The sequence below is a fragment of the Pecten maximus genome, chromosome 5 (assembly GCF_902652985.1).
Source record: "Pecten maximus chromosome 5, xPecMax1.1, whole genome shotgun sequence".
Taxonomy (NCBI): domain Eukaryota; kingdom Metazoa; phylum Mollusca; class Bivalvia; order Pectinida; family Pectinidae; genus Pecten; species Pecten maximus.
The window spans coordinates 8,558,959-8,585,656 of record NC_047019.1 but is presented as its reverse complement, the minus strand read 5'-3'; the positions used below and the strand labels follow the sequence as shown (position 1 = coordinate 8,585,656).

General features: G+C 34.9%; 1 protein-coding gene across 1 annotated transcript; it reads left to right on the top strand.

Moving 5' to 3' along the window:
- Nucleotides 1-1,118: 1,118 nt before the first annotated feature.
- On the top strand, nt 1,119-25,684 carry LOC117326744 (aminopeptidase Ey-like). Its single transcript, XM_033883466.1, has 21 exons — nt 1,119-1,413; nt 8,921-9,446; nt 9,700-9,855; nt 10,475-10,562; nt 11,261-11,381; nt 11,610-11,764; nt 12,216-12,329; nt 13,368-13,502; nt 14,712-14,777; nt 16,342-16,407; nt 17,033-17,199; nt 17,606-17,703; nt 17,967-18,103; nt 18,699-18,754; nt 19,536-19,683; nt 20,412-20,485; nt 21,436-21,540; nt 22,638-22,802; nt 23,083-23,223; nt 23,365-23,446; nt 23,913-25,684. Exons 1-21 carry the CDS (start codon nt 1,119-1,121, stop codon nt 24,072-24,074), a joined length of 3,057 nt encoding a protein of 1,018 aa, XP_033739357.1. The 3' UTR covers nt 24,075-25,684.
- Nucleotides 25,685-26,698: the final 1,014 nt, after the last annotated feature.

Genomic DNA, 26,698 nt, shown 5'->3' with positions numbered 1-26,698 from the left:
CACCGTGACAGATAAATGAATTACTCATCGTTTGACCTTGAACTTTGACCTACTACCCTTGACATTTTGTGTGGTCGATTTCGCCACAAAACGGGTTTAGTTTTTCAACGTTTACATTTTACAAAACTACTGGCCCTTCCCTCACACCATACCTTTCCCTACACCCACACTAAATCTAATCTAAAGCATGTTCCATTGCTATCACAGGGAACTGTAATACGCAAATACACAGTGGCGGATTCAGGGGGGGGGGGGGGGGGGGCGTAACGCGTTCTCTACCTTAAATCTATTGCCAACCCATCACATGGTACTGTAAAATAATCATTGTTGGGGGGGGGGGGGGGGCGTAACGCGTTCTCTACCTTAAATCTATTGCCAACCCATCACGTGGTACTGTAAAATAATCTTTGCCTCCCGGGTACAAAATCGATTACAAAGGGCTGTAAAGTGATCTCTGTGATAGTGCCCAGTAACCAAAGGAGACTAATATGATCCTGCCCCTATGTTGTATATAATCCCTACCTTCCATATATTGCCTAGCTACATGTACTGCACAGTTGACTGTAACATAAACCCGTCCATCCCGCCCCTCCCCCTCCCGCCCCTCACGTCCCTTCTGTCTCATCTCTCATCTCTACTCCGCCCTCCCGCACCTCCCGTCCCCGCTGTCTCAACTCTGATCTCTACTTCCCCCCCCCCCCCCCCACCCCCCTGCCCGCCCCTTCCGTCCCTTCCGTCCCCGCTGTCTCATCTCTCATCTCTAACCCCTCCCCCCCTTCCCCTTCCGTCCCCGCTGTCTCATCTCTCATCTCTAACCCCCCCCCCCCCCCCCCCTTCCCCTTTTGTCCCCGCTGTCTCATCTCTACCAAAAATTAACATTTTTCGTGTATTATTAAGTATTAATATAGTTTTCCCATTACATATTGTATAGAAACAACAATTAAAACAGACAATGGTGTTTTTTTTGTGAAGCCAAGATCGTATATCATATGCGTTAAACTGCAACATCAGCGGAAAGCCAGCATATTTGACAGGTATCGGTTTACTGACTTAAAAATATACCCGACACTCACCTGCCGACGGAAGGGCCTTGACATAGGTGGGTAGCTTACGGCGAGATGTTTGAGAGCTCGACAGACAAATTCGATTTTTCTGACATTGAGGGTAGAAAAAAGATGGGGCGCAACGATGGAGATGGAGGGTGCCGAATGTCCAGCGCTTCGGGGTTCCTCATGGTGTTGCTGGCTATAGGTATCGCTGTAGGCGTTGGATTAATTGTGCACTTTGCTGGAAATCAGAAGGAATTAAATTGTAACTGCTCGTGTGGGCCAGTAGAGGGTGCCGTGACAATGGCTCCAGGATTTTTGACGGAAACCTGTAAGGCGTCAGCTGTTCTTGGAAACCAGGAATTGTGTAGGCATTTTTATTTACTTTGAAATACTTTCTATATTTTGTGTTGGTTAATTTTTATTTGTTATGTAAAAAATACGTAATTAATTTAGGTACATTTTTTAATGTTGTTTATTGTTAAAAAATGATAGAGATATTTATAATTTTAGCGATACTGTTAATTATTTGTCCAAAAAGCAAATACCCTGTTACTTCTTTGTTACATAAATGTAGGGAAATATATCTTTTAAATTGAATTTCTGAAAATCTGGGCCTGTTTAATATATTCCTGTTGAATATTGTTATGAAAGTAGCTTTAATGTATGTATGTATGTATGAAATATGACAATATGTTCGGAAATATCTGGGACCGTTTTATATCTTAGATGTGAAGATTTTCTACCAAATAACCATAGCCCTCAGGTTGACACAGGTGAAAACACCTCGATATATGTAACTTTGATGTATTGAACATTTTGATAAACAAACAAAAAATTGCAATTAACATGCTATCTATTATGTAAACAAAACTTTTCCCCCTTTTTTTTGTTTTTTGTTTTTTTGTTTGGCATTTTGGCATTTTGGCAAAATTTAGATTTTTTGTACTTATTTGGGAAAGGGCTTCAATGGTGTTGTTATAACTTAATCCTATTTGCTTTGATTCATGGCATAACTATATGTTTAAATCAAAATACAAATTGTATTTATTCAGACCCGAAGGTCCTAGATAATGTCAAATATTACATATCTAGAATAAGTGGACAATTTGATATAAGCCTGAAAATGTATCTTGATACCCTATCTGCTAAATGTTGTTTCTAATGCCAAAAAAATGACAATTTTTAAATGAATTAAGGTATTAACTAATACTAAAACAATGTTAAACACTTGTAATACTTTAATTGCTACAGAAGGCATCCCTTTACAGTCACTGATATCAAATAGTATTTTTTAAAGATATCTTTAAATTACAAGTGTCCTCACTGAACAAAAGTGTCTACAATAGTTCAGTACTATCATTAAATACAAATGTAGTAGAATATCAATGAAAATAATCTGACCAAATAATTGATAATCAAACGAGGAAAAGTAATTAAAACTAAAAGTTTACTTTTTTCGCCCACTTAATATCGAGGATAATTCTGATATGGTGTATAATTGTGGTAGTTGGTGGCTACCTAACTGCTCATCAAGGTTTCACGTGGTATGCTATATGGGATCAATCATGTTCCATTGAAAAAAAACCTACAACAGTATATGGTACTTATAAAAATATTTAAGCACTGAAACAACCAGGTTCCAATGCTACATTTGCCAACCATACATCTTGCTGCCATATCGACAATAACAGCATTAAAACCACTGTTCAATGTTCAATACTTATATTTACATTGTCTAACCATTTCCGTCAACTTTGAAAAAAAAATCTGGAACAAAAACATCCCGCCTTTTTTAATGTCACATGACCCAATGGGTGTTGTAGCCTGAGGCACTGGGTGTTATAGGCGTATGGTGGCAACTGCCTCTTAGCATTGTGTCAATGGGGAAATGCGGAGCAAATGTAAATAAATGTTCCACAGAAACGCTAATTGTTCAGACTAGGAATTAATTATCAGGCGTCTGAGCTATCAGAGTCTAGGGAAGGAGTATTTATCAAAAAACGTCTATAGGGCATTGAAATCTAATGTAAACCAGATTTAAACATTTCAGTGTAATCGTGTCGGCGAGGTTGATACCAAATACTACCTACTGCTCAACTCTTTCTATACCTGCCTCAGATGCACACAAACAAAAACTCTAAGAAATGGAACACATGCTCCTTTAACGGAATGTTAACTTGATAATTTAAAAATAGACATATTAAAATTGATATACCATTATATCATAATCATTTGAAAATGCGTATCTTTTTGTCATTTTTTTTTTTTTTTTTTGTATCCGTTGAATAAATCTAATATTGAAAATCCTGAGTATCACTTATTATGAAATTGTGGAGTTGAAATGTATTTGTATACAATGTGTCGAGCTTGTAATGGGCCAAACCGGTGTTAGCTACCTACACAAATAAAGCTATAAACCAGCGCGCTGGGATATGTATAGCTAATCATCTATAGAAACTCAACAACATTATTTTGGTTGTTTGAGATCTCGACATAAGATAGACATTTTAAAAATATAACAGCATACATATGATAAGTCGTAGACGACTCTCAATATTACACGTATGATCACCATATATATATTAGATTTACAATTTATATTTCAAAAGGCCTGTAAAATGCAGCGGGGTGCTAAATTAACTATAGATAAAGTTGTTTAACTACACTGCGCAGTTTTACTTGCAATATTGGGTATATATAAATAGAACAACTTCAGTAGTCATATGAGCATGTTTCACGACGTAATACTGATATATAGATAACATTAAGTTACTTTAAAATAGGTCGGGTTGTCTCGGGTGAATGATTCCATACACTCACTGTTCTTTAGCGTATATCATATGTCAGCATATTTTGAAGGTATATCTTAAGTATCACGCATATTTTGCTGTGATATTATCTATTTACAACCTCTACCACGATGTCGCTTTGTTCAAGGGCGTTTCGTGTTTTCACATTTTATTCGTTTGAAATGCATTGTAAAGTTCCATGGTAGGTGATTATATGTGCCAGGGGAACAAGGTGTGGCAAGATTGTAAACAACTGAACTTAATCACATGAATAATCAGTAATATTTACATCTTAATAACTTATTATGCTGTTTTGATTGATACTGTGTTGTTAGTAATATTCGCGGGTGAATTAATTTCGCTATATACATTCTCGCTTATATATAGCATGGACATGTACTGAAATGTTTAGGCATGTTTGCTGTATAATGTTTACAGGCCATAGCTCCGCGAAATTTAATACCCGCGAAAAATAGCATCGTGAAATGATAGCGCTGGGAATAATAGCGTTGTGAAATATTAGAATCGTGAAATAACATCGTGAAATAAAAGCCTCGCTAGCTAAGTTAAGATCTCTAGCTAAGTTAAGATCACTAGCTAACTTAAGATCACTAGCTAAGTTAAGATCGCGAGCTAAATTAAGATCACTAGCTAAGATAAGATCGCTAGCTAAGTTAAGATCACTAGCCAAGATAAGATCGCTAGCTAAGTTAAGATCGCGAGCTAAATTAAGATCACTAGCTAAGATAAGATCGCTAGCTAAGTTAAGATCACTAGCCAAGATAAGATCGCTAGCTGAGATAAGATCGCTAGCTAAATTAAGATCGCTAGCTAAGATAAGATCGCTAGCTAAGTTAAGATCACTAGCTAAGATAAGATCGCTAGCTAAGATAAGATCGCTTGCTAAGATGAGATCGCTAGCTAAGATAAGATCGCTAGCTAAGTTAAGATCACTAGCTAAAATAAGATCGCTAGCTAAGTTAAGACCGCTAGCTAAATTAAGATCGCTAGCTAAATTAAGATCGCTAGCTAAGATAAGATCACTAGCTAGCTAAGTTAAGATCACTAACTAAGATAAGATCCCCAGCTAAGTTAAGATCGCTAGCTAAGATAAGATCGCTAGCTAAGTTAAGATCTCTAGCTAAGATAAGATCGCAAGCTAAGATAAGATCGCAAGCTAAGATAAGATCACTAGCTAAGATAAGATCACTAGCTAAGATAAGATCACTAGCTAAGTTAAGATCACTAGCTAAGTTAAGATCACTAGCTAAGTTAAGATCACTAGCTAAGATAAGATCGCAAGCTAAGATAAGATCACTAGCTAAGTTAAGATCGCTAGCTAAGTTAAGATCGCTAGCTAAGTTAAGATCGCTAGCTAAGATAAGATCGCTAGCTAAGTTAAGATCGCTAGCTAAGTTAAGATCGCTAGCTAAGTTAAGATCACTAGCTAAGATAAGATCGCTAGCTAAGATAAGATCGCTTGCTAAGATGAGATCGCTAGCTAAGATAAGATCGCTAGCTAAGTTAACATCACTAGCTAAAATAAGATCGCTAGCTAAGTTAAGATCGCTAGCTAAATTAAGATCGCTAGCTAAGATAAGATCACTAGCTAGCTAAGTTCAGATCACTAACTAAGATAAGATCGCCAGCTAAGTTAAGATCGCTAGCTAAGATAAGATCGCTAGCTAAGTTAAGATCTCTAGCTAAGATAAGATCGCAAGCTAAGATAAGATCACTAGCTAAGATAAGATCACTAGCTAAGTGAAGATAGCTAGCTAAGATAAGATCACTAGCTAAGTTAAGATCACTAACTAAGTTAAGATCACTAGCTAAGTTAAGATCACTAGCTAAGATAAGATCGCAAGCTAAGATAATATCACTAGCTAAGTTAAGATCGCTACCTAAGTTAAGATCGCTAGCTAAGATAAGATCGCTAGCTAAGTTAAGATCGCTAGCTAAGATATGATCACTACCTTAGTTAAGATCGCTAGATATGATACGATCACCACCTAAGTTAAGATCGCTAGCTAAGATAAGATCGCTAGCTAAGTTAAGATCACTAGCTAAGATAAGATCACTAGCTTAGTTAAGATCGCTAGCTAAGATAAGATCGCTAGCTAAGTTAAGATCGCTAGCTAAGTTAAGATCATTAGCTAAGATAAGATCACTAGCTAAGTTAAGATCGCTAGCTTAGTTAAGATCGCTAGCTAAGTTAAGATCACTAGCTAAGATAAGATCACTAGCTAAGTTAAGATCGCTAGCTAAGATAAGATTGCTAGCTAAGATAAGATCACTAGCTAATTTAAGATCGCTAGCTAAGATAAGATCACTAGCTAAAGTTAAGATCGCTAGCTAAGTTAAGATCACTAGCTAAGATAAAATCGCAAGCTAAGATAAGATCGCTAGCTAAGTTAAGATCACTTGCTAAGTTAAGATCACTAGCTAAGATAAGATCGCTAGCTGAGATAAGATCGCTAGCTACATGTAAGTTAAGATCACTAGCTAAGTTAAAGATCGCTAGCTAAGATGAGATCGCTAGCTAAGTTAAGATCGCTAGCTAAGATGAGATCGCTAGCTAAGTTAAGATCACTAGCTAGCTAAGATGAGATCGCTAGCTAAGTTAAGATCACTAGCTAAGATAAGATCGCTAGCTAAGTTAATATCACTAGCTAAATTAAGATCGCTAGCTAAGATAAGATCGCTAGCTAACTTAAGATCACTAGCTAAGATAAGATCGCTAGCTAAGATAAGATCGCTTGCTAAGATGAGATCGCTAGCTAAGCTAACATCACTAGCTAAAATAAGATCGCTAGCTAAGTTAAGATCGCTAGCTAAATTAAGATCGCTAGCTAAGATAAGATCACTAGCTAAGATATGATCACTAGCTAAGATAAGATCGCTAGCTAGCTAAGTTAAGATCACTAGCTAAGTTAAGATCGCTAGCTAAGATAAGATCGCCAGCTAAGTTAAGATCGCTAGCTAAGATAAGATCGCTAGCTAAGTTAAGATCGCTAGCTAAGATAAGATCGCTAGCTAAGATAAGATCACTAGCTAAGATAAGATCGCAAGCTAAGATAAGATCACTAGCTAAGATAAGATCGCTAGCTAAGATAAGATCACTAGCTAAGTTAAGATCGCTAGCTAAGATAAGATCACTAGCTCAGTTAAGATCACTAACTAAGTTAAGATCGCTAGTTAAGTTAAGATCGCTAGCTAAGATAAGATCGCTAGCTAAGTTAAGATCGCTAGCTAAGATAAGATCACTAGCTAAGATAAGATCGCTAGCTAAGTTAAGATCGCTAGCTAAGTTAAGATCGCTAGCTAAGTTAAGATCGCTAGCTAAGTTAAGATCGCTAGCTAAGATCAGATCGCTAGCTAAGATAAGATCACTAGCTAAGTTCAGATCGCTGCTAAAGTTAAGATCGCTAGCTAAGTTAAGATCGCTAGCTAAGTTAAGATCGCTAGCCAAATTAACATCACTAGCTAAAATAAGATCGCTAGCTAAGTTAAGATCGCTAGCTAAATCAAGATCACTAGCTAAGATAAGATCGCAAGCTAAGATAAGATTACTAGCTAAGATAAGATCACTAGCTAAGTTAAGATCGCTAGCTAAGATCAGATCGCTAGCTAAGTTAACATCACTAGCTAAAATAACATCGCTGGCTAAGTTAAGATTGTTAGCTAAATCAAGATCGCCAGCTTAGTTAAGATCACTAGCTTAGATAAGATCGCTAGCTAAGTTAAGATCACTAGTAGCTAAGATAAGATCGCAAGCTAAGATCAGATCACTAGCTAAGATAAGATCACTAGCTTAGTTAAGATCGCTAGCTAAGTTAAGATCGCTAGCCAAGTTAAGATCACTAGCCAAGTTAAGATCACTAGCTAAGTTAAGATCGCTAGCTAAGATAAGATCGCTAGCTAAGTTAAGATCGCTAGCTAAGTTAAGATCGCTAGCTAAGATAAGATCGCTAGCTAAGTTAAGATCGCTAGCTAAGTTAAGATCGCTAGCTAAGATATGATCACTACCTTAGTTAAGATCTCTAGCTAAGATAAGATCACCAGCTAAGTTAAGATCGCTAGCTAAGTTCAGATCGCTGCTAAAGTTAAGATCGCTAGCTAAGATAAGATCGCTAGCTAAGTTAAGATCGCTAGCCAAATTAACATCACTAGCTAAAATAAGATCGCTAGCTAAGTTAAGATCGCTAGCTAAATCAAGATCGCTAGCTAAGATAAGATCGCTAGCTAGCTAAGTTAAGATCACTAGCTAAGATAAGATCGCTAGCTAAGTTAAGATCGCTAGCTAAGTTAAGATCGCTGCTAAAGTTAAGATCGCTAGCTAAGTTAAGATCACTAGCTAAGATAAGATCGCAAGCTAAGATAAGATTACTAGCTAAGATAAGATCACTAGCTAAGTTAAGATCGCTAGCTAAGATAAGATCGCTAGCTAAGTTAACATCACTAGCTTAAATAACATCGCTGGCTAAGTTAAGATTGTTAGCTAAATCAAGATCGCCAGCTTAGTTAAGATCACTAGCTAAGATAAGATCGCTAGCTAAGTTAAGATCACTAGTAGCTAAGATAAGATCGCAAGCTAAGATCAGATCACTAGCTAAGATAAGATCACTAGCGTAGTTAAGATCGCTAGCTAAGTTAAGATCGCTAGCCAAGTTAAGATCACTAGCTAAGATAAGATCACTAGCTAAGTTAAGATCGCTAGCTTAGTTAAGATCGTTAGCTAAGTTAAGATCAATAGCTAAGATAAGATCACTAGCGAAGTTAAGATCGCTAGCTAAGATAAGATCGCTAGCTAAAGTTAAGATCACTAGCTAATTTAAGATCGCTAGCTAAGATAAGATCGCTAGCTAAAGTTAAGATCGCTATCTCAGTTAAGATCACTAGCTAAGATAAAATCGCAAGCTAAGATAAGATCGCTAGCTAAGTTAAGATCGCTTGCTAAGTTAAGATCACTAGCTAAGATAAGATCGCTGTCAAAATATATATAATTGGGGTACGTCTATGGAAGTTGTGTTGACCCAATGTGATTAAATGAATTTCATAGCTGCATTTTCATTATATATGCAGGCGGGCTGTGTCCTGCAGCGACCACTGCGCAACCACAACAATCAATGACCACAACTATGCGAATGGAAACAACATCATCCACGACCAATACAACGACCCCACCAACTCCTCCTCCTGGACCGGTCAGAGATGTTCGGCTACCTACCTCAGTAAAACCGCTCCACTATGTCCTACAGTTGAGGCCGGAGATGTACAACAACAGGCCAGAGACATTTACTTTCAACGGTACCGTTGCAATAACTGTAGAATGCAATAGTGCGACGAACAACATCACTCTCCATATTGCCCAGCAAAACCTTACTGCTACACCAACAGTTGAGGCGGTCACTGTCGGTGAGATATCGCCTGTCGTCCTCAACGCCACCAAAGACACGTCTAGACAGTTCCTGATCCTCGCGTTAGATAAACCTTTAGTTGTTGGGAGTCAGTATATCATTCGTCTCGCATTTGAAGATAAACTCTCGAATAAAGTTCTTTTGGGACTGCACGTCAGCACATACAAAGACGAAGCAGCCAATATGACGAAGTAAGTACAAAGCCAGATCATGAAATGTAAATAACACGGGGCGATAGACTTATGATTATTCCAATTTACATGTAGATGTAGTTATCTAGTTAAATGGTCATACAATTTATTACCATTAAAACATGTTTTCATTATGCAAATTGATTTGCAAGTGACATACATCTAGTCATCGTTTGCAAACACGATTTGAACGGGAGCTATTTAATCGTCGTTTCGTGTTACATAACTTATATAAGTTGATATCTTCTTTAAGGTATATTGCTGTCACCCAGTTTGCGCCAACATTTGCAAGACATGCGTTTCCTTGTTTCGACGAGCCGACAATGAAGGCAACGTTCGACATTACACTAGAGAGACAGCCGCACATTATCAGTCTCTCCAACATGCCATTGACTAATTCAGTGAACTTGTAAGTATTTGAATACTGTTTTCTGATGAAATAAGAAATAATTCAGGCTCACGATATCAGTCTCTCAAACGTGCCATTGACTAATTCAATAAACTTGTACTCTAATGAAATGCTTGATTAAAAGCCAAAAAGCCGCCCCCAACAAAAAAACCAAACACAAAAAACAAATAAATAAAAAAAAGAACTTTTTTATTCAATGAGCACAACTGTTACATGTAACTCATATCTACATAGTTATGCACTTAAAGTAATATGATTCAACGTCATATTCAAATAGCATTCTTTTGAAGCATATTTTCAACCAATCTGGATGTCATTTGAGAATACACATAACAGTTTCATGACTGGCGCCATCGATGACGTAGAAGACGCTTGCTTTCCTGGAACACATGTTTTTATTTCCTACACAATTACAAGGATCCCCGTTTGAATCTATTGTTCGTTTATATTTCATGTCATCTCTAGCTCTTATTTATATTATCTACTGGGAAAATGATCCATGGCTAAATCTATTGTCGATAACATGTGGTGATCTTACCAAACGCTCGAGCAATCATGTATTTATTTCACAAGTATACAGAATACAAGACTACTACGTATACTTCTATTATTATTACAGAGGAGATGGTTATATTGCAGACCATTTCGATGTGTCGGTCATAATGCCTACATATCTTGTTGCCTTCATCCTCGGCGAACTTGAAAGTGTAAAAAACAAACAACAAATAATGTTCAGGTGAGTTTTGTGAAAGACAGGAGTAATAACACTATGATTGGCTGAATTCACCAAGTAAAATAAAAACTGATCTGTGTGAGCAAAGGAGACGTATTAAACAGAATGGTTTTTAATTTGCGTATCCTATTATATAGAATTCGAACTTTGACCCGAATTGCAATTGTTATAAACGTCATCAATAATCGAATGACGTCACATCACCGGGCCCCGGCCGTAACCCTATACGCCTTATTTGCATACGCGACATTGGCCAAGTTATTTTTAAACGTCGCTAAAGCTCGTGTCTTTTGTAACTTACTAGTAACTTATTCCACATCCAACAACCACTCGTTGTGTAACCTCTATATATTGTTGAAAAATGTGAAATATAATAAATTTACCGTGTTATATTCTTAACCAGCTATACATTTTCCACTTGTTGTGACGTCAGAATGAGTAATGATATTATGACGCCATATACATTTCTGTCATATGAAACTAGGAGAGATACAATATATCAACAACGTATGATGCACAGTAACAGATCGTATCACTAACAAACATTGCTTTTGAAATCCTATGAGTCTTATAAACGAGCAAAACTACCACCATCTCAGATCAAGATTTGTACTCGTAACTGAAATTTATATTTAATAAGAACTACTATATATATGTACTTGTTTTTTTCAGTTCGGAGTTTATACCACGCCGGCCAATATCAACCAGACGGGATTTGCTCTGCAGATGGGAAGTTCACTTCTTGACAGCTTTGAGGAGTATTTCAATATTTCATTCGCTCTTCCCAAACTCGGTATAACATTTTCACGTATTTTGTCCTTTACCTACTTATAAGAGAATGCATATTTGTGGTCCATAAATGACGCTCAGCAATTAAAATCAACTCCAGTCAAAAATACAATTATAAAGTTACGATAATATTTCGGCTTGATCAGGTTTGGTTAGTGTATCCATGGTACTCAAGTTTTAAGTGTCAAGTTTTATTTAAAAAATTAATAATGATATATCATCTATTCTATAGACAATGTGGGCGTGCCTGACTTTATATACGGTGCCATGGAAAATTGGGGAATTATGGCATACCAAGAACGTTATCTCCTATACACGGAAGGTGTATCTACCACAAGAAGCATGGAAATAACAGCTGAGGCCTTGTCACACGAAATTGTCCATTCTGTGAGTAGACTGAAGGAGATCTCACTTGTTGTAGTCAATCTTATTCTTTTTATTTTTCCATTTATTTCCTTCGGCTTATTTTTTTGTTCTACTTTTTGTTCTCTGAAATAATGTCTCCTTGACCCTGTTATGATATGACCCTGACTGCTGTGAGGGCCTCACTCCACCTACAAACAAAGCCCTTAAAATCAAGTAAACACTAAAATAACTTCGCGAATTTGAGTACTTTGCAAATGATCACAATGCAGATGCCAGTAAGGCTCCTGACTAAGTAACAAGAGACGTGGTTTATGCAAATTCATCAAAACATTATTTCATCCTTTGGGAGACCAAAACATGGAAAGACCTCACTTAAATGCTACATTGCTATTTAACCAGCATGTCCATATTATTCTATAAAGGTTATTGACGAAATCTTACCAAATACCCATGATTCGCTTGTTTTCTTCAGTGGTTTGGTAACCTTGTTTCCCCGGCATGGTGGGACGACATTTGGCTGAATGAAGGTTTTGCTGTTTTTCTCTCCTACTTCGGAGTGGATCTTGTGGATCCTGAGTGGGATATGGTGGGTATAACATCTTCCCTGGCTGAGTTCAGTGCTATTTTCTCCTGTGAAATTAGAGCTGTCAGTTAATTGTTATTACGCCTTGCCAAGCTGAATCCAGATACTATCCCATCTAAATTTGAAACCTACAGTCTGACTTGTCTGGCCAAATACAGTATCATCAAACTTATCTTAATAGCCAATATAATGAGGTGTTTGTACAGCCTCTAGATGGTAGAGTCAGTTCTTTGACCCTACATTAACTAGTAGCGTTTGTATAAATTTGATATTGTAATTAAAAATGATATGGTGTTACTGTAAAATCATTATTTTTCGAGGTTTAATTTTCGTTTTTTTTTCGAGGGTAAACTTGATGCACGAATTCAAATGTCCACGAATTACTAAAAACATCAAAGTACATACATGAAGATATTCTTTATTCACGAATTCATGTCCCTACGAAATAGTATTTTTGTCCACGAATTACTAAAGACCTCAAAATACATATATGAAGACATTTTTATTCACGAATTCACGTCCCCAGGAAATAGCATTTTTGGAGAAAACAATGAAATTTTAACCCAACGAAAATATGTGATTTTACAGTAAGTTTAAAACGTTCATAGATATATAGTATTACTTTTTAACGCAGGGACGGATATGAAATATACATACAACTCATATACACTCTTTATTACGCTTACATATCAAAGTCCAACAACAGCCAAAAATGGTGGATTTAACAAAATTGTATATATATATATATATACAACGTTGCTTATTTTGATTAGAAATACATCAGAATTGCATATATGGAAACACCCGGAAAAGGGAGTAGAAATGGGATAACAAAGGACAGATTTAAAGTATTGCAATTATAGGAAACAATGGTAGTAACGTCTTACAGATGTCTCCGAGGTGTAGGAGACACTGGTTACTTCAATATTCTAACACATATCTGTAAAGAATATTCCCTTAATCCTTGTATTGACAAAATAAAAATGCTTGTGTTTTCCTTTTAACCATATATGTAAAAGTATGAATATTAATGAGTTTTAGATGGACCTGATCAATTTGAACGTTATACAGCCGGTGATGGACGTGGACAGCGTGGAAAGTGTTAGCCCACTCTACAGAGAGGCGTACGCACCTGAGGAGATTCTAGCTCTGTTTGACATGATCACGTACTTCAAGGTGTGTTAATTGTGTAATGATCTGATACTTACCGAGAGTTAATCTTATGATATCAGTGTTCAGTTTAACAATTATGAACTACATTACTTATGTTGTATTAACATCTATTGATTAACCCTTTATACAAAGTTGAGATTAACCTCCTAGCTGATGGTGTATCTTGGACAGTATGAATTACTTCAGAGGATTATTTAAGCCTAAATTTTATCGCATATTTCCGCCATGCTCACTGATCGTTTCGTGATGTCATATATAAAGGGGCATTCCTTCATTTGCATAAAGTTTAGGTCGTCAAAATTAAACTTACTAGAAAATACTTTTTTTTTCTAAGTAGTAAAAGTAATAATCTTCACATTAATGAGGCAGTTTTACTCTCACGATAAACCAAAGGTTCTTCGAGAATTATGTCTTAATTCTTAATTCGACCCGAAGTATCAGTAATTACCGCAAAGACGGTGTTTGTATACAAAACGCACATTTCTTGTCCATTTTGGCATTAATTTAATTACATGCATGCACAGACACTCGTTCGAACATATATTTCATCAATAGAAATTGTGCATGTTTTTGATATCCGAACGTAGGAATGCCCCTTTAAAGCAACATAGTTATTTCATATTTGCCCTTTTGATATTGGTAGCCGGAGAGAAAACACTCTTCTCACAAATCAGATGTTTCATAATTTGGTTAAAGTGATCTTGAGAATATGAAAAAGAGTGGAAACAATCTACACAGAAAATTCAGTATAGTGAATGTCGAAATGACTCAACTAATTCAAATTAACCAATTATTATTTGTTTGACTTCTATGCATTAAACTGTGGCCAACAGATTCTACATAACCTATCGAATTGGAAATTTAGCAAGTTCGAATATCTTTCCATCGCTCTGATATTAATATATCATGTATTGATTAATCAATTTACAGTCAAATGGTTTTGAAATGTTGACATTCTTTTCTTAAAAAAATCCATAATGATATATTTATTCCGCTAAACACAATGTAACACTAAATATTTATAGGTACATTTGCTTTATGAAAACTAACTTTTGTTAAGCGCACTGTTTGTACACAAACACAACAGGCATTTTCTCAACAATGGAGTAAGTAATTATTATTTGATGTACTCCATCGATTTACAGTATGTGTTATGTCAGCTGTAATCTAGCACGGAAAATGTAACCACTTGGATGTTTTGTTGTTTTCAAGGGTTGCGCTGTCATTAGAATGATGTGGTTCTTCCTTGGACCAGAAACCTTCAGGAAAGGATTACAGGTACGTTATAATGGTTTATAGATATAGAATCCATACAATTCCAATTGTATGATAATACAAATATGATATAATATTGACAAATTTCGACCACATCATATATTTTGTTGCCGGAGATATTATACAAACTGTTTATATCTAAACTGAAGCACGTATAACTTTAGTTGAATTTGCCATAATCCAGTTAGCATTTATGTTTTCTACGAATGCAACATTTGTAAACGTATTATTCTCAATGTTATACATTCACAAACTTTTCTCATTTTAATTAGAAAATATTAAGATTTTCGCAGTCGAAAATTTCACAACATTAATTTTCCTTTGTTTTCGTGCAGAAAAAAGACAGGTTCGGGAAATTAAAAGGCTATTACAAACAATTATGACTGAGGAGATACCACCTATTAAAAAACAAAATTCTGTAACATTGTATTATGTCTATATGAGATAGATAGAATATAACATAAGTCTATTCCGTGGACAGGGATATCTCAGTCCAATCGTAAGAGTTATGCCAGTCAGCACGAGGCTTGCCGAGTGCTGATCAGCCAAACTCTTGCACGGGCGTTGGGATACGCATGTTTAATTAAGGATTGAATCTTGATTTGGTCGATTTCATGGGGTCATGAATTGAGTTGCTCGTGAGACAAATTTAATGAACTGCGAAGCAGTTCATGTTGAATTTGTCTCGAGAGCAACTCAATTCATGACCCCACGAAATCGACCAAATCAAGATTCAATTCTTATATTTCAATTTTTTTTTTCGAATAAAAAAGTCGGTCTAGATATTAATGTCTCGAAGCTTGTGCAAGTCCAAATGCGGAAAAGTCCGAGGAGTTCCGGATTGTGCATGTCTAGTCCATCGAGTAAAAGAGTCCGCAATATTAGGATTAAAAATAGCATTATTTCGTCAAAATAGAAGAATTTAGCATATCTGGTCTTTAATAAAATACAAGAATACATCATATATTTGATCATTTTAATAATTATTCCATGTTTATAACAACAATGTAGAAAAAGTGAAATCGTCCCGCGGAAGGATTTTAACCATGTATTCATACGCACTGATCAGTGTTAATCTGGTCAAATTCATGAGCAAATGAAACAGATTAAGTTTGGTAGTTTCATTGAGTCCAACTTGAGTAGAAATTGAAATATTTATTTTTTAATCAGCATCAACATTTATGACATGGTTACCCAACGTAAATTGATGATTACGTTATTTTGAGCAGTGTCATATAGCGCTTGCCAGCTGTCTTTACCCCCTAACCTGAGATCGACTGATCTTTTTCCTAGCAACCGCGGAATAACCATGTGAAGTATGTGAGAATATATTTCAGGTCATTTTTCGTTGGTTGTCTTTGTTTCCTGGAATGTCTCTGTCTTACCAGTGTTCATCAATATGTTGCATTGCAATCACATGCATAAATTGAGTAGAGCTGTACAATATAAAAAAACTTATTACTGATTATTATGGTAGCAGTAATACTTTTTGTCAGGAAACAAGATCAATATGCGATCTGTCTTTAATATCTATGAATTTTGTAAAAGATTATTTAAAATGTTACAGGGATATCTCAGAGAGAAGGCTTATGGAAATGTTGCCCATGATGATTTGTGGAGAGCTCTGCAAACGGTAGGTGTCGCTTTTTAAGGCATAAGGGGTCCTATTTCGATCTAAACCTATATGTACGTGGGATATTCTTTGTTAATTCATGGCGGTCTTAAAAAGATACTAATATACATCGTCTTTATATATATATTTATAGGTACATGGTAGACAAGGATACTGAATATGTACTTTGATTTCAAATGAACAAGTTTTCTATCTGTTATTAGTCAGATGTACTCATTGACTTTATTCTTGAATACAAACTTTTAATGCTCTTCAGAATAACATTAAATTTTTTCTGGATCTCTTTATTTAAAAACTTAATTGCCATATCCATAGTATTTGTTTTGGTCCCCAGCTACCTTTTCCCCTCTCGAACATTGTTCAGTGCCGTGCAAGGCTTTTATCTAAAGTTTAGCATTTTGTCTACATACTCACACGTGCATATTGGTTTTTTTATTCTGTTGTCTTTCTCTTAATTGAAATTACTTTTAACTACATTGTATATACAATAATATATTTCAATAAAGAGGCATTTTTTGAACATTTTCATTTTTTTGAATGAATGGAACCGTTTGATAATATTGCCTTGTATATGTTTCTCTATCGTACCGTGCTTGCTGCTTCATTGACATGTTTGTATTTATAGCAAGCGATTGAGGATGGTAAAACCGATTTTAACATTAAAACTGTAATGGATTCATGGATATTACAAACGAATTACCCGGTCGTGACAGTGAGGAGAGCAAATGGCGGTCTTTACCTGAACCAGAGAAGATTCCTTCTCCAGTCCGACAACACCACAGATTTTGCTTGGTAAGGTAATTTCGACAACTTCATTGATGACATATCCCATTCTGTGCTTTTGTAAAAAATAACAATCACGAGTTCACCACTTTAAAATTCGGCCTCCGGAGCAATACCCGCGAAAATAACATATCCTCTTATAACTCCTTTTAAAACTGAAATTGCTGAAATTTTGACTCTCGAAAATAAACAGCTATACGATATTGTTTATATGTGTTTAAAGCCAATATTTTCCTATTAAGGGAGTCTTAACTGTTCGTTGACTCATATAACAATACGTGAGTATCCAGAGTCGATCAGATGGTATATACTCAAAAAAGGACGCCTAACAAATTGATGTGAAGTGCTGATATACTATATACTAATACTACATGTATACTAATTTTTCTATATTCATTATTTATATAAATTACAGGTATAGCTGGAATATTCCATTTACCTACACTACAGATCAGGAACTGCATTTCAATAAAACAGCAAATGACGTTGTATGGATGGCACCCAATACACAAGGTATATTTTCTTCCAAATATTTTTTTTGATCAGGAACTGAATTTCAATAAAACAGCAAATGACAATGTATGGATGGCACCCAAATATTTTCTGTAAGAATACGATATATTTCCATATTTGAATATTTAAGTTGAGATTTTACGTAATTACACGGAATGATATATTTCAAAACAGTTAAATGGTCAATCCGTATATTGCTTTCTATACATGCTTTTAATATGACGACAATATTATATAAACGTGTATATAAAATTTCGTTTTAGTATACGCTACCGACGCCAGCATCAGTAAGACGGGCGGATGGGTCATTGGAAACATTCAACATTACGGCTACTTCCGCGTGAATTATGAACCTGAGAATTGGAATGCTCTTATCACCCAGCTTAAAACCGATTTTACGGTAATTTATTACAATCTTTCAAAATAAGGCTATTCAACCTGAATGAACGACATTAATTTTGATATATAGTTCACTCTTCCTGATCCTTATCTATCTGCCCGGACATAGTAACTTTTGTCTAACAGTCAGAAGACAAAACTTAATTTTAATGTTAAAAGTACTTTCATTGAATAGATCTAGTGTATGTTTCAGAAGTCTATGTTTTGATATTTATTTGTTATGACATACCCGACATTAGTTCTACTCTATAAGGCTATCCCCTAGCCATCCTTGATTGGTGAATAAGCCAATTTATGAAGGAAAAACAAATCTGCTGACTCAGATTTGATTGATCTCTGTGTTAAAAAACCCCTACATCAGGACAATACTCAATTATTCTTTTATAGAAATATATTTTGATTTTTTTTATCATTACAAGCCTACTGTGGCCTCCTATATGTTAATTGCTATGTTGGCTATATCGAGTACTACTTGTGTTGTAAAAATTGTACGATCACTTCAGAGGCTGAACGCGGCGATAATTGTGGCGAGGTTTGCTCGTTATTTAGTATTATGCTGTAGGTGTTTGTAATGAGAATTATGTTGATTGTAACAGAAAATACACGTGGTCAACAGAGGAACACTTATCACAGACGTATGGGCATTATTTAAGTAAGTAACCCAGACCTACTATAGAAGGCAACTTGTTACAGATGTATGTGCTTTAAGGGAGTCTGATCTACCATAGAGGGCCACTCATCATAGATGTGGGCTTTATTTAAGTAAGTAACTCTGATCTACTTTAGAAGGCAACTTGTTACAGATGTATATGCTTTAAGTAAGTAACTCTTATCTATTATATAGGGACACTCATCATAGATGTATGGGTTTATTTAAGTAACACTAGTACTGGTCTACCATAGAGGGGCACTCATCATTGATGTGGGCTTTATTTAAGTGACTCTGATCTAGTATAGAGGGACACTCATCACAGATGCATGGGCGTTATTTAAACAAGTAACTTTGATCTACCATAAAGAAACACTCATTGCAGAAGTATGAGCTTTATTTAAGTAACTCTGACCTACTAAATAGAGACACTCATCACAAAGTTATGGACTTTATTTAAGTAACTAACTCTAATCTAACATCGGGGTTCATTTATCACAGATATATGGGCTTTATCTAAGACCGTTACTCTTCCACGGAGGGAAACTGATCACAGATGTCTGGAGTCAGTGTGACAACTGCTTCAATTTTTAATCAGTTTTCTGAATGATCATAAAATCATTAGCAGAAAATCCTAATATATATTTAACAGCATTTGTGCTCGGTGAAATCTGTTATGATATCAATGAAATATTTAAATGTTTGGTTTTAAAGAGCTGCATATCAAATAGCATCGTGGATCTATATTTGATATTGGAAAATACTAGCTCTTTTGTCCTGACAGGGCTGGACAGGCTGATTTGGTGACAGCCTGGGATATGCTGACCTACCTACGTCACGAAACAGAATACATACCTTGGGCATACGCTGCTAATGAACTCGAGTATCCGACAAACATGCTTGTCAGTCGTCCAGCCTATGGAAATTTTGAAGTAAGATTACCATATAAATGGGTAAAGTAAAACCTCTCTATTAGGACCACCTGGAGAACTGAGTGAAAGTGGTCCTAAAAGCGAGGTGGTCTTAATACCGAGTTTGATCTGTTGACCATCAAGAACCTTAAATCTGTATGATACCAGTACAGTGAACGTGTGATATACACATGTTCCATTTGTAATATATCTTAAATGACCATTGTTTTAACATATGACTAAACTTTAATAAAAATAAGAGACACATTTCATGTTAGAGATGAAGGTACATAATTTCAATAATACATCGCATGTTTATTTGTAATTTTCAGAATGCATTTTATTAACTTTTTTTTTTATTTATTTTTGAATAAGTTGGACTTTTATTTTTAGCTATTTTTCATTGCATTTAATATTGATATCCAATACATATAGAAAATAGCATCATGACGTCAGGAATGCTAAACTATACTTATTAAAACTGAATAGCCATCTTAGACAGCAACTTAGAGCAAAACCAATTAAAACATATCAGTGAAATGGTGAACTAACGTACCATCTATGAGTGCTATAGAAACCAGTGCGATCTACTGATTTAGCGGAATGCTTTCAATCCGAAAAATGTTAAGATAAGCTTACCTTAAAATGTGCACGTTAGGGTAAATTTTAATTATTATATAACCAATGTATGCTATCATTGTTTTGACAAAGTTAGGAAATGTTGAAATACTACATGTTTTCATGCACAGCGGTTCATGCTGAACTTGCTAGAGGGACGCTCACTGAATGTTTCCCTGTATGACAACCGGCCTACCCAGGAAAGGTAACCTCGTAGTATGACAACTTATACCATCGTTGTTTAAATCATTTAACTAAAACATTTTTTTTAAATGAATAAATATAACGATGACAATCAATACAACACCTACATTTCACACACGATTGTTTAGTTGCACGTGAAAGTCACATTACACACAAATGTATACAAAATTCGGTATAAGGTACAGTAATAACATTTTATATATGTCTTTATATATATATTTTTATTTTTAATATTTCTTTATCATTGAGCATGTGTGGGTGTGCGCGTACCTGTCAATTGTTAGTAAAATTATCTATCAGTATAAGATTAACGCATACAAATATAGTTTATAGAATGTATATTATGATATTTAACGGTTATTTGTACAATTACACATCGTTTAATATATTAACATTCTTTATTACTTAAAGAGGCTTGCCCGCAGAGAGATCAGAAAAATTGGCTAATAGAAAAAAGATTTTTTACACATGACAGATTGTTGGAATTGTTGAGTTTTTCATTTTATTTTCCTTATAAAACGCTGAAAAGTGATATTAAAACCTCATTTTTTAAATATTATTTATTTAATCGCAACCTGCAATAAGTCCCCGCTATCAAGTGGAGTCTAATTTGATTGACACATCAAAGAACAAGCACGTGCACAGTGCCGCACAGTGATAACTTCAAAGGCAGCGGCGATTTACACAGAAGATTTGCCGTTATATTCCATACATTTCCCTCTCAGATTGAGTTTTAAAACGTCTTTTAAATACATATTCCGTAATTGTTTTCAAGAAATAAAGTCAGAAAGCCTCTAATTTTGTCACAAAGAAACGTGTACTGAAGTTTATTTAGTGATCGGAGATGTGCCGTTTACCGGTCCGTCTGCGGGTAAGCCTCTGTATACTTACATTCTTCTAAAATTTCAAAATATTTGGTATCACTTCGTATGTTTTTTATTCATTTTTCAGATCACTGTCTGGGTTGATGTTTCAACTGTCGTGCAAATTCGGTGTAAAAGAATGTACCAATCGAGCAATACAATTATTTAATGACTGGAAAAATTCGGGAACATTGTAAGCATCTCTATACATTATATCTCTAACGGTAATGGAACGATATCTCCCCCTTCCGTACTTAGAATACTCTATAGATTAAGTATGAAATACAGCTCTTTAAATTATCTGCCCTACTATGCTAAGGATACTCTCTGGTTTTAAATGTCTCACACAACTAATCATTTTACTATATGTTATAACCAATGACTCTATCCCCCCAATCGCTCATTTGAAGTTCAAATGTTATGAAAACATTAAAATTAAAGTTAGAAAAGTGATGTTATTGGATAGGTTTAATAGCATATAAGAGCACACCAGTACTTTGAAGACAGTAGCCCTGATGTTTACCGTGAACTGGGTAATCCCCACCTTGGGAATTCCCGCCTCTTTACACCTGGAATTCTTCGTCTTTCTTTTTATACCAGGAGTGTATATATATATATATATATTTAAATCTTAACACCCTCATCTTTATTCTCGTGTATAGAAAGGACCTATTTCATGTATTATTTACTCAGGAAATAGCTACAAACCTAAGAAACTCATTTTCTTCAGGGACTGGGTTCAGGTGAAACACCAGCTGATTGGCTGAATTACTTGTTTGATATCTTTTAATATAAAATACTACTCTTTGAATTATCTCTCCTATTATGCTAAGATACTCTATGAAATACTGCTCTTTGAATTATCTCCCCTACTATACTAAGGATGCTCTCTTGTTTTAAATATGAAATACAGCTCTTTGAATCATCTCCCCTACTATACTTAGGATAATATATATCATCAAGTATGAAATACAGCGCTTGTAAGAACTAATTCTAATTTACATCTTAATAATTGTGACAACAATAAAATATAATTTAAAACATTATTTATTCATTTATTCATTTCTTCATTATCTATTTATTTATTTATTTATTTTAAGTCATATATAACAGAAATTGAGGATAACATGCTTTTAAAATATGGTTAAAATTTTATGACCCGAAAAATGAACATTTCTTTCGCGGAGATATTAACAATGGTCAAGAGTTTCTGTGTTTTGATCACAACAGCCGTAACACTAATAAATAGAACGACTGTATATAAACGGCTTTTCTGTTGCTTGGTTGCAGGATTCCCCCTGACATCAAGGAAGAAGTTTTCTGTAAAGCTATCCAGGAAGGAGGTGAAGAAGAGTGGGATTACATGTTTAATGTTTACGTTAGTGGACCAGGCTCGGAACAGGCCGCGGCTCTCCAATCGCTGGCTTGTACAAACCGTTTGTGGATCATCAGCAGGTAAATTTCAGTTCCATGACACAACCGAAGTTCATAGCGATATTCATACAGTGTTAGACTTGACGTGCTTCTGGCGTGATTTTCATTGTGACATCATATATGTATATTATGTATATATGTATAAACATATAAAACTAATTAAAAAGTGGTTATCTTTTATAAGATATTGACATTGTGATTCAAGTATATAAATCAATTTGAATCAGCAAATGTTGCATGATATAGAGCGTTATGTACTTCCGGTATTGAATCATTTATATAACTGTATTTCTTATTTCAGATACCTGGAATACACACTAGATCCGTCAAAAATTCGACAACAAGACGCTCCTCGTGCCTTCAATACACTTCTTGGAAACACGATAGCCTTCTACCCGACTTTCGATTATCTTCTGAAGAAATGGGAATTCCTGGTTGTCGAGTAAATATTTAGCATTCATGATCAGAAATAACATCTTTAAATACGTAATAACATTATTTTTTTACGAGCCGTGATTTGATACGTCAGCCTGCATTTTCAAAACGTGCTGTATATCCCTGTGCCGTATTATTTGTTTTTCAGTTATGGGGTGGATGTGATTTTATTGAATGGAATCATTGCCGCCTCAGCTAAAGGAATGTATACAGAGTATGATATGAACAGGGTAAGTATCACCAGCTTGAAATGTCATATTATGATGAAGATCTTACCTCAAAAACGCCACCTTAAGCAAGCTATTCAATTGTTACATTCACACCTTACTTACATTAAACATTTTCTTTTTCATATTTCCCCCGACATCCTGTCAGCGTTAAATGCGCGATAATAATGGTTTTTGGTGATATTTGTGAGGAATATTCCAAATTGTGTATTGGAAAACAGTTCAATATTCAAGCATCGAGATAAATAAAATCAATGAAACTTAGACCACGGAATTCTTTAGAAAGTCTTACTACTTTCGAAACTTTATAAAACGGGGATATGTATTTCCTTTAAAGAAAAAAGCAGGTTAATCAAAAAGTATTTTATTTGTATCCATGACCACAAAGAGGATGAAAAAGTAGATGACACATGTTGTTACATTCTTTAAGCGATTATCCAAATGATTTCCCCCTTATTTCTATTTATAGATCAAGAGCTGGAGAGATGCTATACATCCCGCTGATGCCCCTGATCTCGCTGGGTTTTCCACGGCAATTAATAGAATTTCTGTCAATATGGAATGGCACAACAAGTACTATGAAAAGGTGGCAAATTGGCTCGAGGATTTTATAGGACAACCGCCAAAATAATAATAACACTTTATGAAATTGGCAATATTTCCCGCCATCCTGAATTAAACTATAAGCAATAAGTTTGGTAACATTTTACTAAACAATTTAACATGATTCCACTGAACTAATGGCTTATTTGATTGTGACTAGGTACTTGGAAAATGGTGAATTGGCATTGAATCAAATCATCTTTTGTCCACCGAGAATCCCTATAGTGAATGTGATTATAAATTATGTTGGGGAAAAATCCTTTATCATTTTTAATCTGATACGAAAATACTAAAGACACGACAGATTAAAAGATATGCAATTATATACGGAGAGTTAGACATACGGCATGAATTCGCGTACATGTATAGGTAAGTCACCAGGCACGTGCTGTTCTTCACATAGATATCGAGGTTTTCTTTAAAGCATTTTCATAAAGATAAAATTTGAGACAACTCTTTGTAGAAAATCGCGATATCTATTAAAACAAAGTATAAAAAAATTGCCATTTCCGCCGTATGATTCCTTAGTAGTTTTGCAATGGAATGTTTGCAACCTGGGTTACGCTCAGCATGGAATTACAGTGGATTACTTTCAATGATAGTATGGTCCACAATCATCATCAAAATCACATCTTATGTTGTTATTTAAATTGCACGTTTTTAGCGCCCAGTTCATACGCTAATGACATAACATTTGTAGAGTATATGCAAATGTTGGCATTGTTACCCCTCCCATTCTGTTTTGTTTTGTTTTGTATTGCTTTTGTTTTTGTTTTTGGTCAAATAATTCCATGCATGCAAGAAACAACTGTTAACGATATTGTTTTTGTAAATCTAGTAAATTCAAGATATCGTAACACTTTTTAGATCAGAAAAAGTCTAAACATGCAACTAAACTGTTTTGTCTGCCAAGGAATATAATATTTTGTCTGTTACATTTCATTCGAGCCATTCTGGTGGTAACATTTTTGGCATTAAAGCTCAATCTTGTGATGTTTGGGGTTAGGTTCACGCTGAAGACATTATTTTATTTATCCATTGTTTGCTTGTTTTTTTTTTTAATTTTAGGGACAGGCCTTAACTTTCAATCAGCATTATTTTTTCTTATCAATATCAAATCTTTATATTCTAAAAATAGGAATACGAGCCCTTGCCGCCTATAGAACTGACGGTAATTTATGGCTTCGTGTTGTGTCATTTCCATTTGTTTTACAAACTCAAAAGATATATTACATATATATTTATCTTTGTCCTTTACCAGAATATATACGAAAATGCAATGGTGCTTCTCAATTGATTTGCACACTTTCTGTGACTATATAACTGCAACATATGTCTTCGCGCCTTTTTCTTGTTTATTTTCGTTTTTTTCTGATTGAGTTTAAATGAGTGAAAAAAAAATACCGTGAAAAGGATCACGGATATTTTAGTTAATAATAATCTGTTTAATTGGGATGTAATGAGCTGTTACAGTCATATGATGCAGGTGTCATTGTTGTGAGCACTATCAAAATATCATTTTTTGTCAGTGAAATAAAGAAATTTATCAAACTAATACAACAATATTTTCACTACACCGATGAGCAGTTAAACTATAAGATTTAACAGCGAAAATAAAGTTGTTCTTTTCAGTGAAAATACAAGTGTTTGTCTTTGACCAATCAGAGAGAACCTTTGTATTCACCTCATTGAAACTTGCCGATTTCTCCAATCGAAGCGAAGATCGATACATTGGTTATTTTGCTGTATTTCTGAAATATTCAGACTTGTTTCGGACAAAATACTCACCTGACATTATCTATTCATGCACAGATTCTCTGGTAACAACAGAAAACACTTAAATTGCGTTGATCAGTCCTTTCAAAATGTCGCCGTCAAGTTGACGTGGAGTAACGTCACAAAAGGATTACGTCATGAATTATGTTACTTATTTTCGCACTTTCTGACACTATTAATTTTTCAATGTTTACAACGTTATACAGATATATATAATTAACAACAAATAACTTAATATAGAAATGACTGCGTCATGAAAGTGCTTGCTAGATCGAAAGTTACCGACCATATAAAAATAAAGAGATAGAAAGGAGATAATTTCTGTGGGAAAAAATGAATTATTTATTAACTTTGAATTTAAAATTTATAAAGAGAAGCACAAACTGTTGGAGTATGGTAATTTTGTAAAATATATAACGGATGGTTTGCATAAAATGTTAAACAGCCTATTTTTGTTGGTTACGTAGCATCTTTAAATCAACAAACTTTTTAAAAAATCAGTATGTTTGTTTTGAAAAAAATAATGCATATATATGAATATGGTCATATGTATTTACAAGCAAAGCTTGTGTTTTTGTTCTTTATTGATAAATATAAATAGATTTATTAATCTTGCATATTCAGAGAGAGTAACAAGTTTTAAATCGAGTTCATGAAATAATTTGTTATAAGGAAAGGAGTCTGGAATATAAGCCCATACTAGTGTAACAGGAGCGTGTCGGGGCCAGTTTACGTACGTCAAACTGCACCCGACTCGCCCTTGTGGATCAACAACCCAGGTTCGATGGGTAACTTGTATCTGTCGTATAGAGAGAGAACAAACGTCTTGAACTACAATTAACCATTTATTAATGACGATATAAACATTTACAACAT

Bases quoted from the DNA above. Each gene is read 5' to 3' on its own strand.
- LOC117326744 (XM_033883466.1), top strand. From the start codon at position 1,119: ATGTTTGAGAGCTCGACAGACAAATTCGATTTTTCTGACATTGAGGGT. The intron at 12,330-13,367 runs GTGGGTATAACA...AATGAGTTTTAG, and splicing joins TGGATCCTGAGTGGGATATG to ATGGACCTGATCAATTTGAA. The intron at 17,704-17,966 runs GTATATTTTCTT...ATTTCGTTTTAG, and splicing joins GATGGCACCCAATACACAAG to TATACGCTACCGACGCCAGC.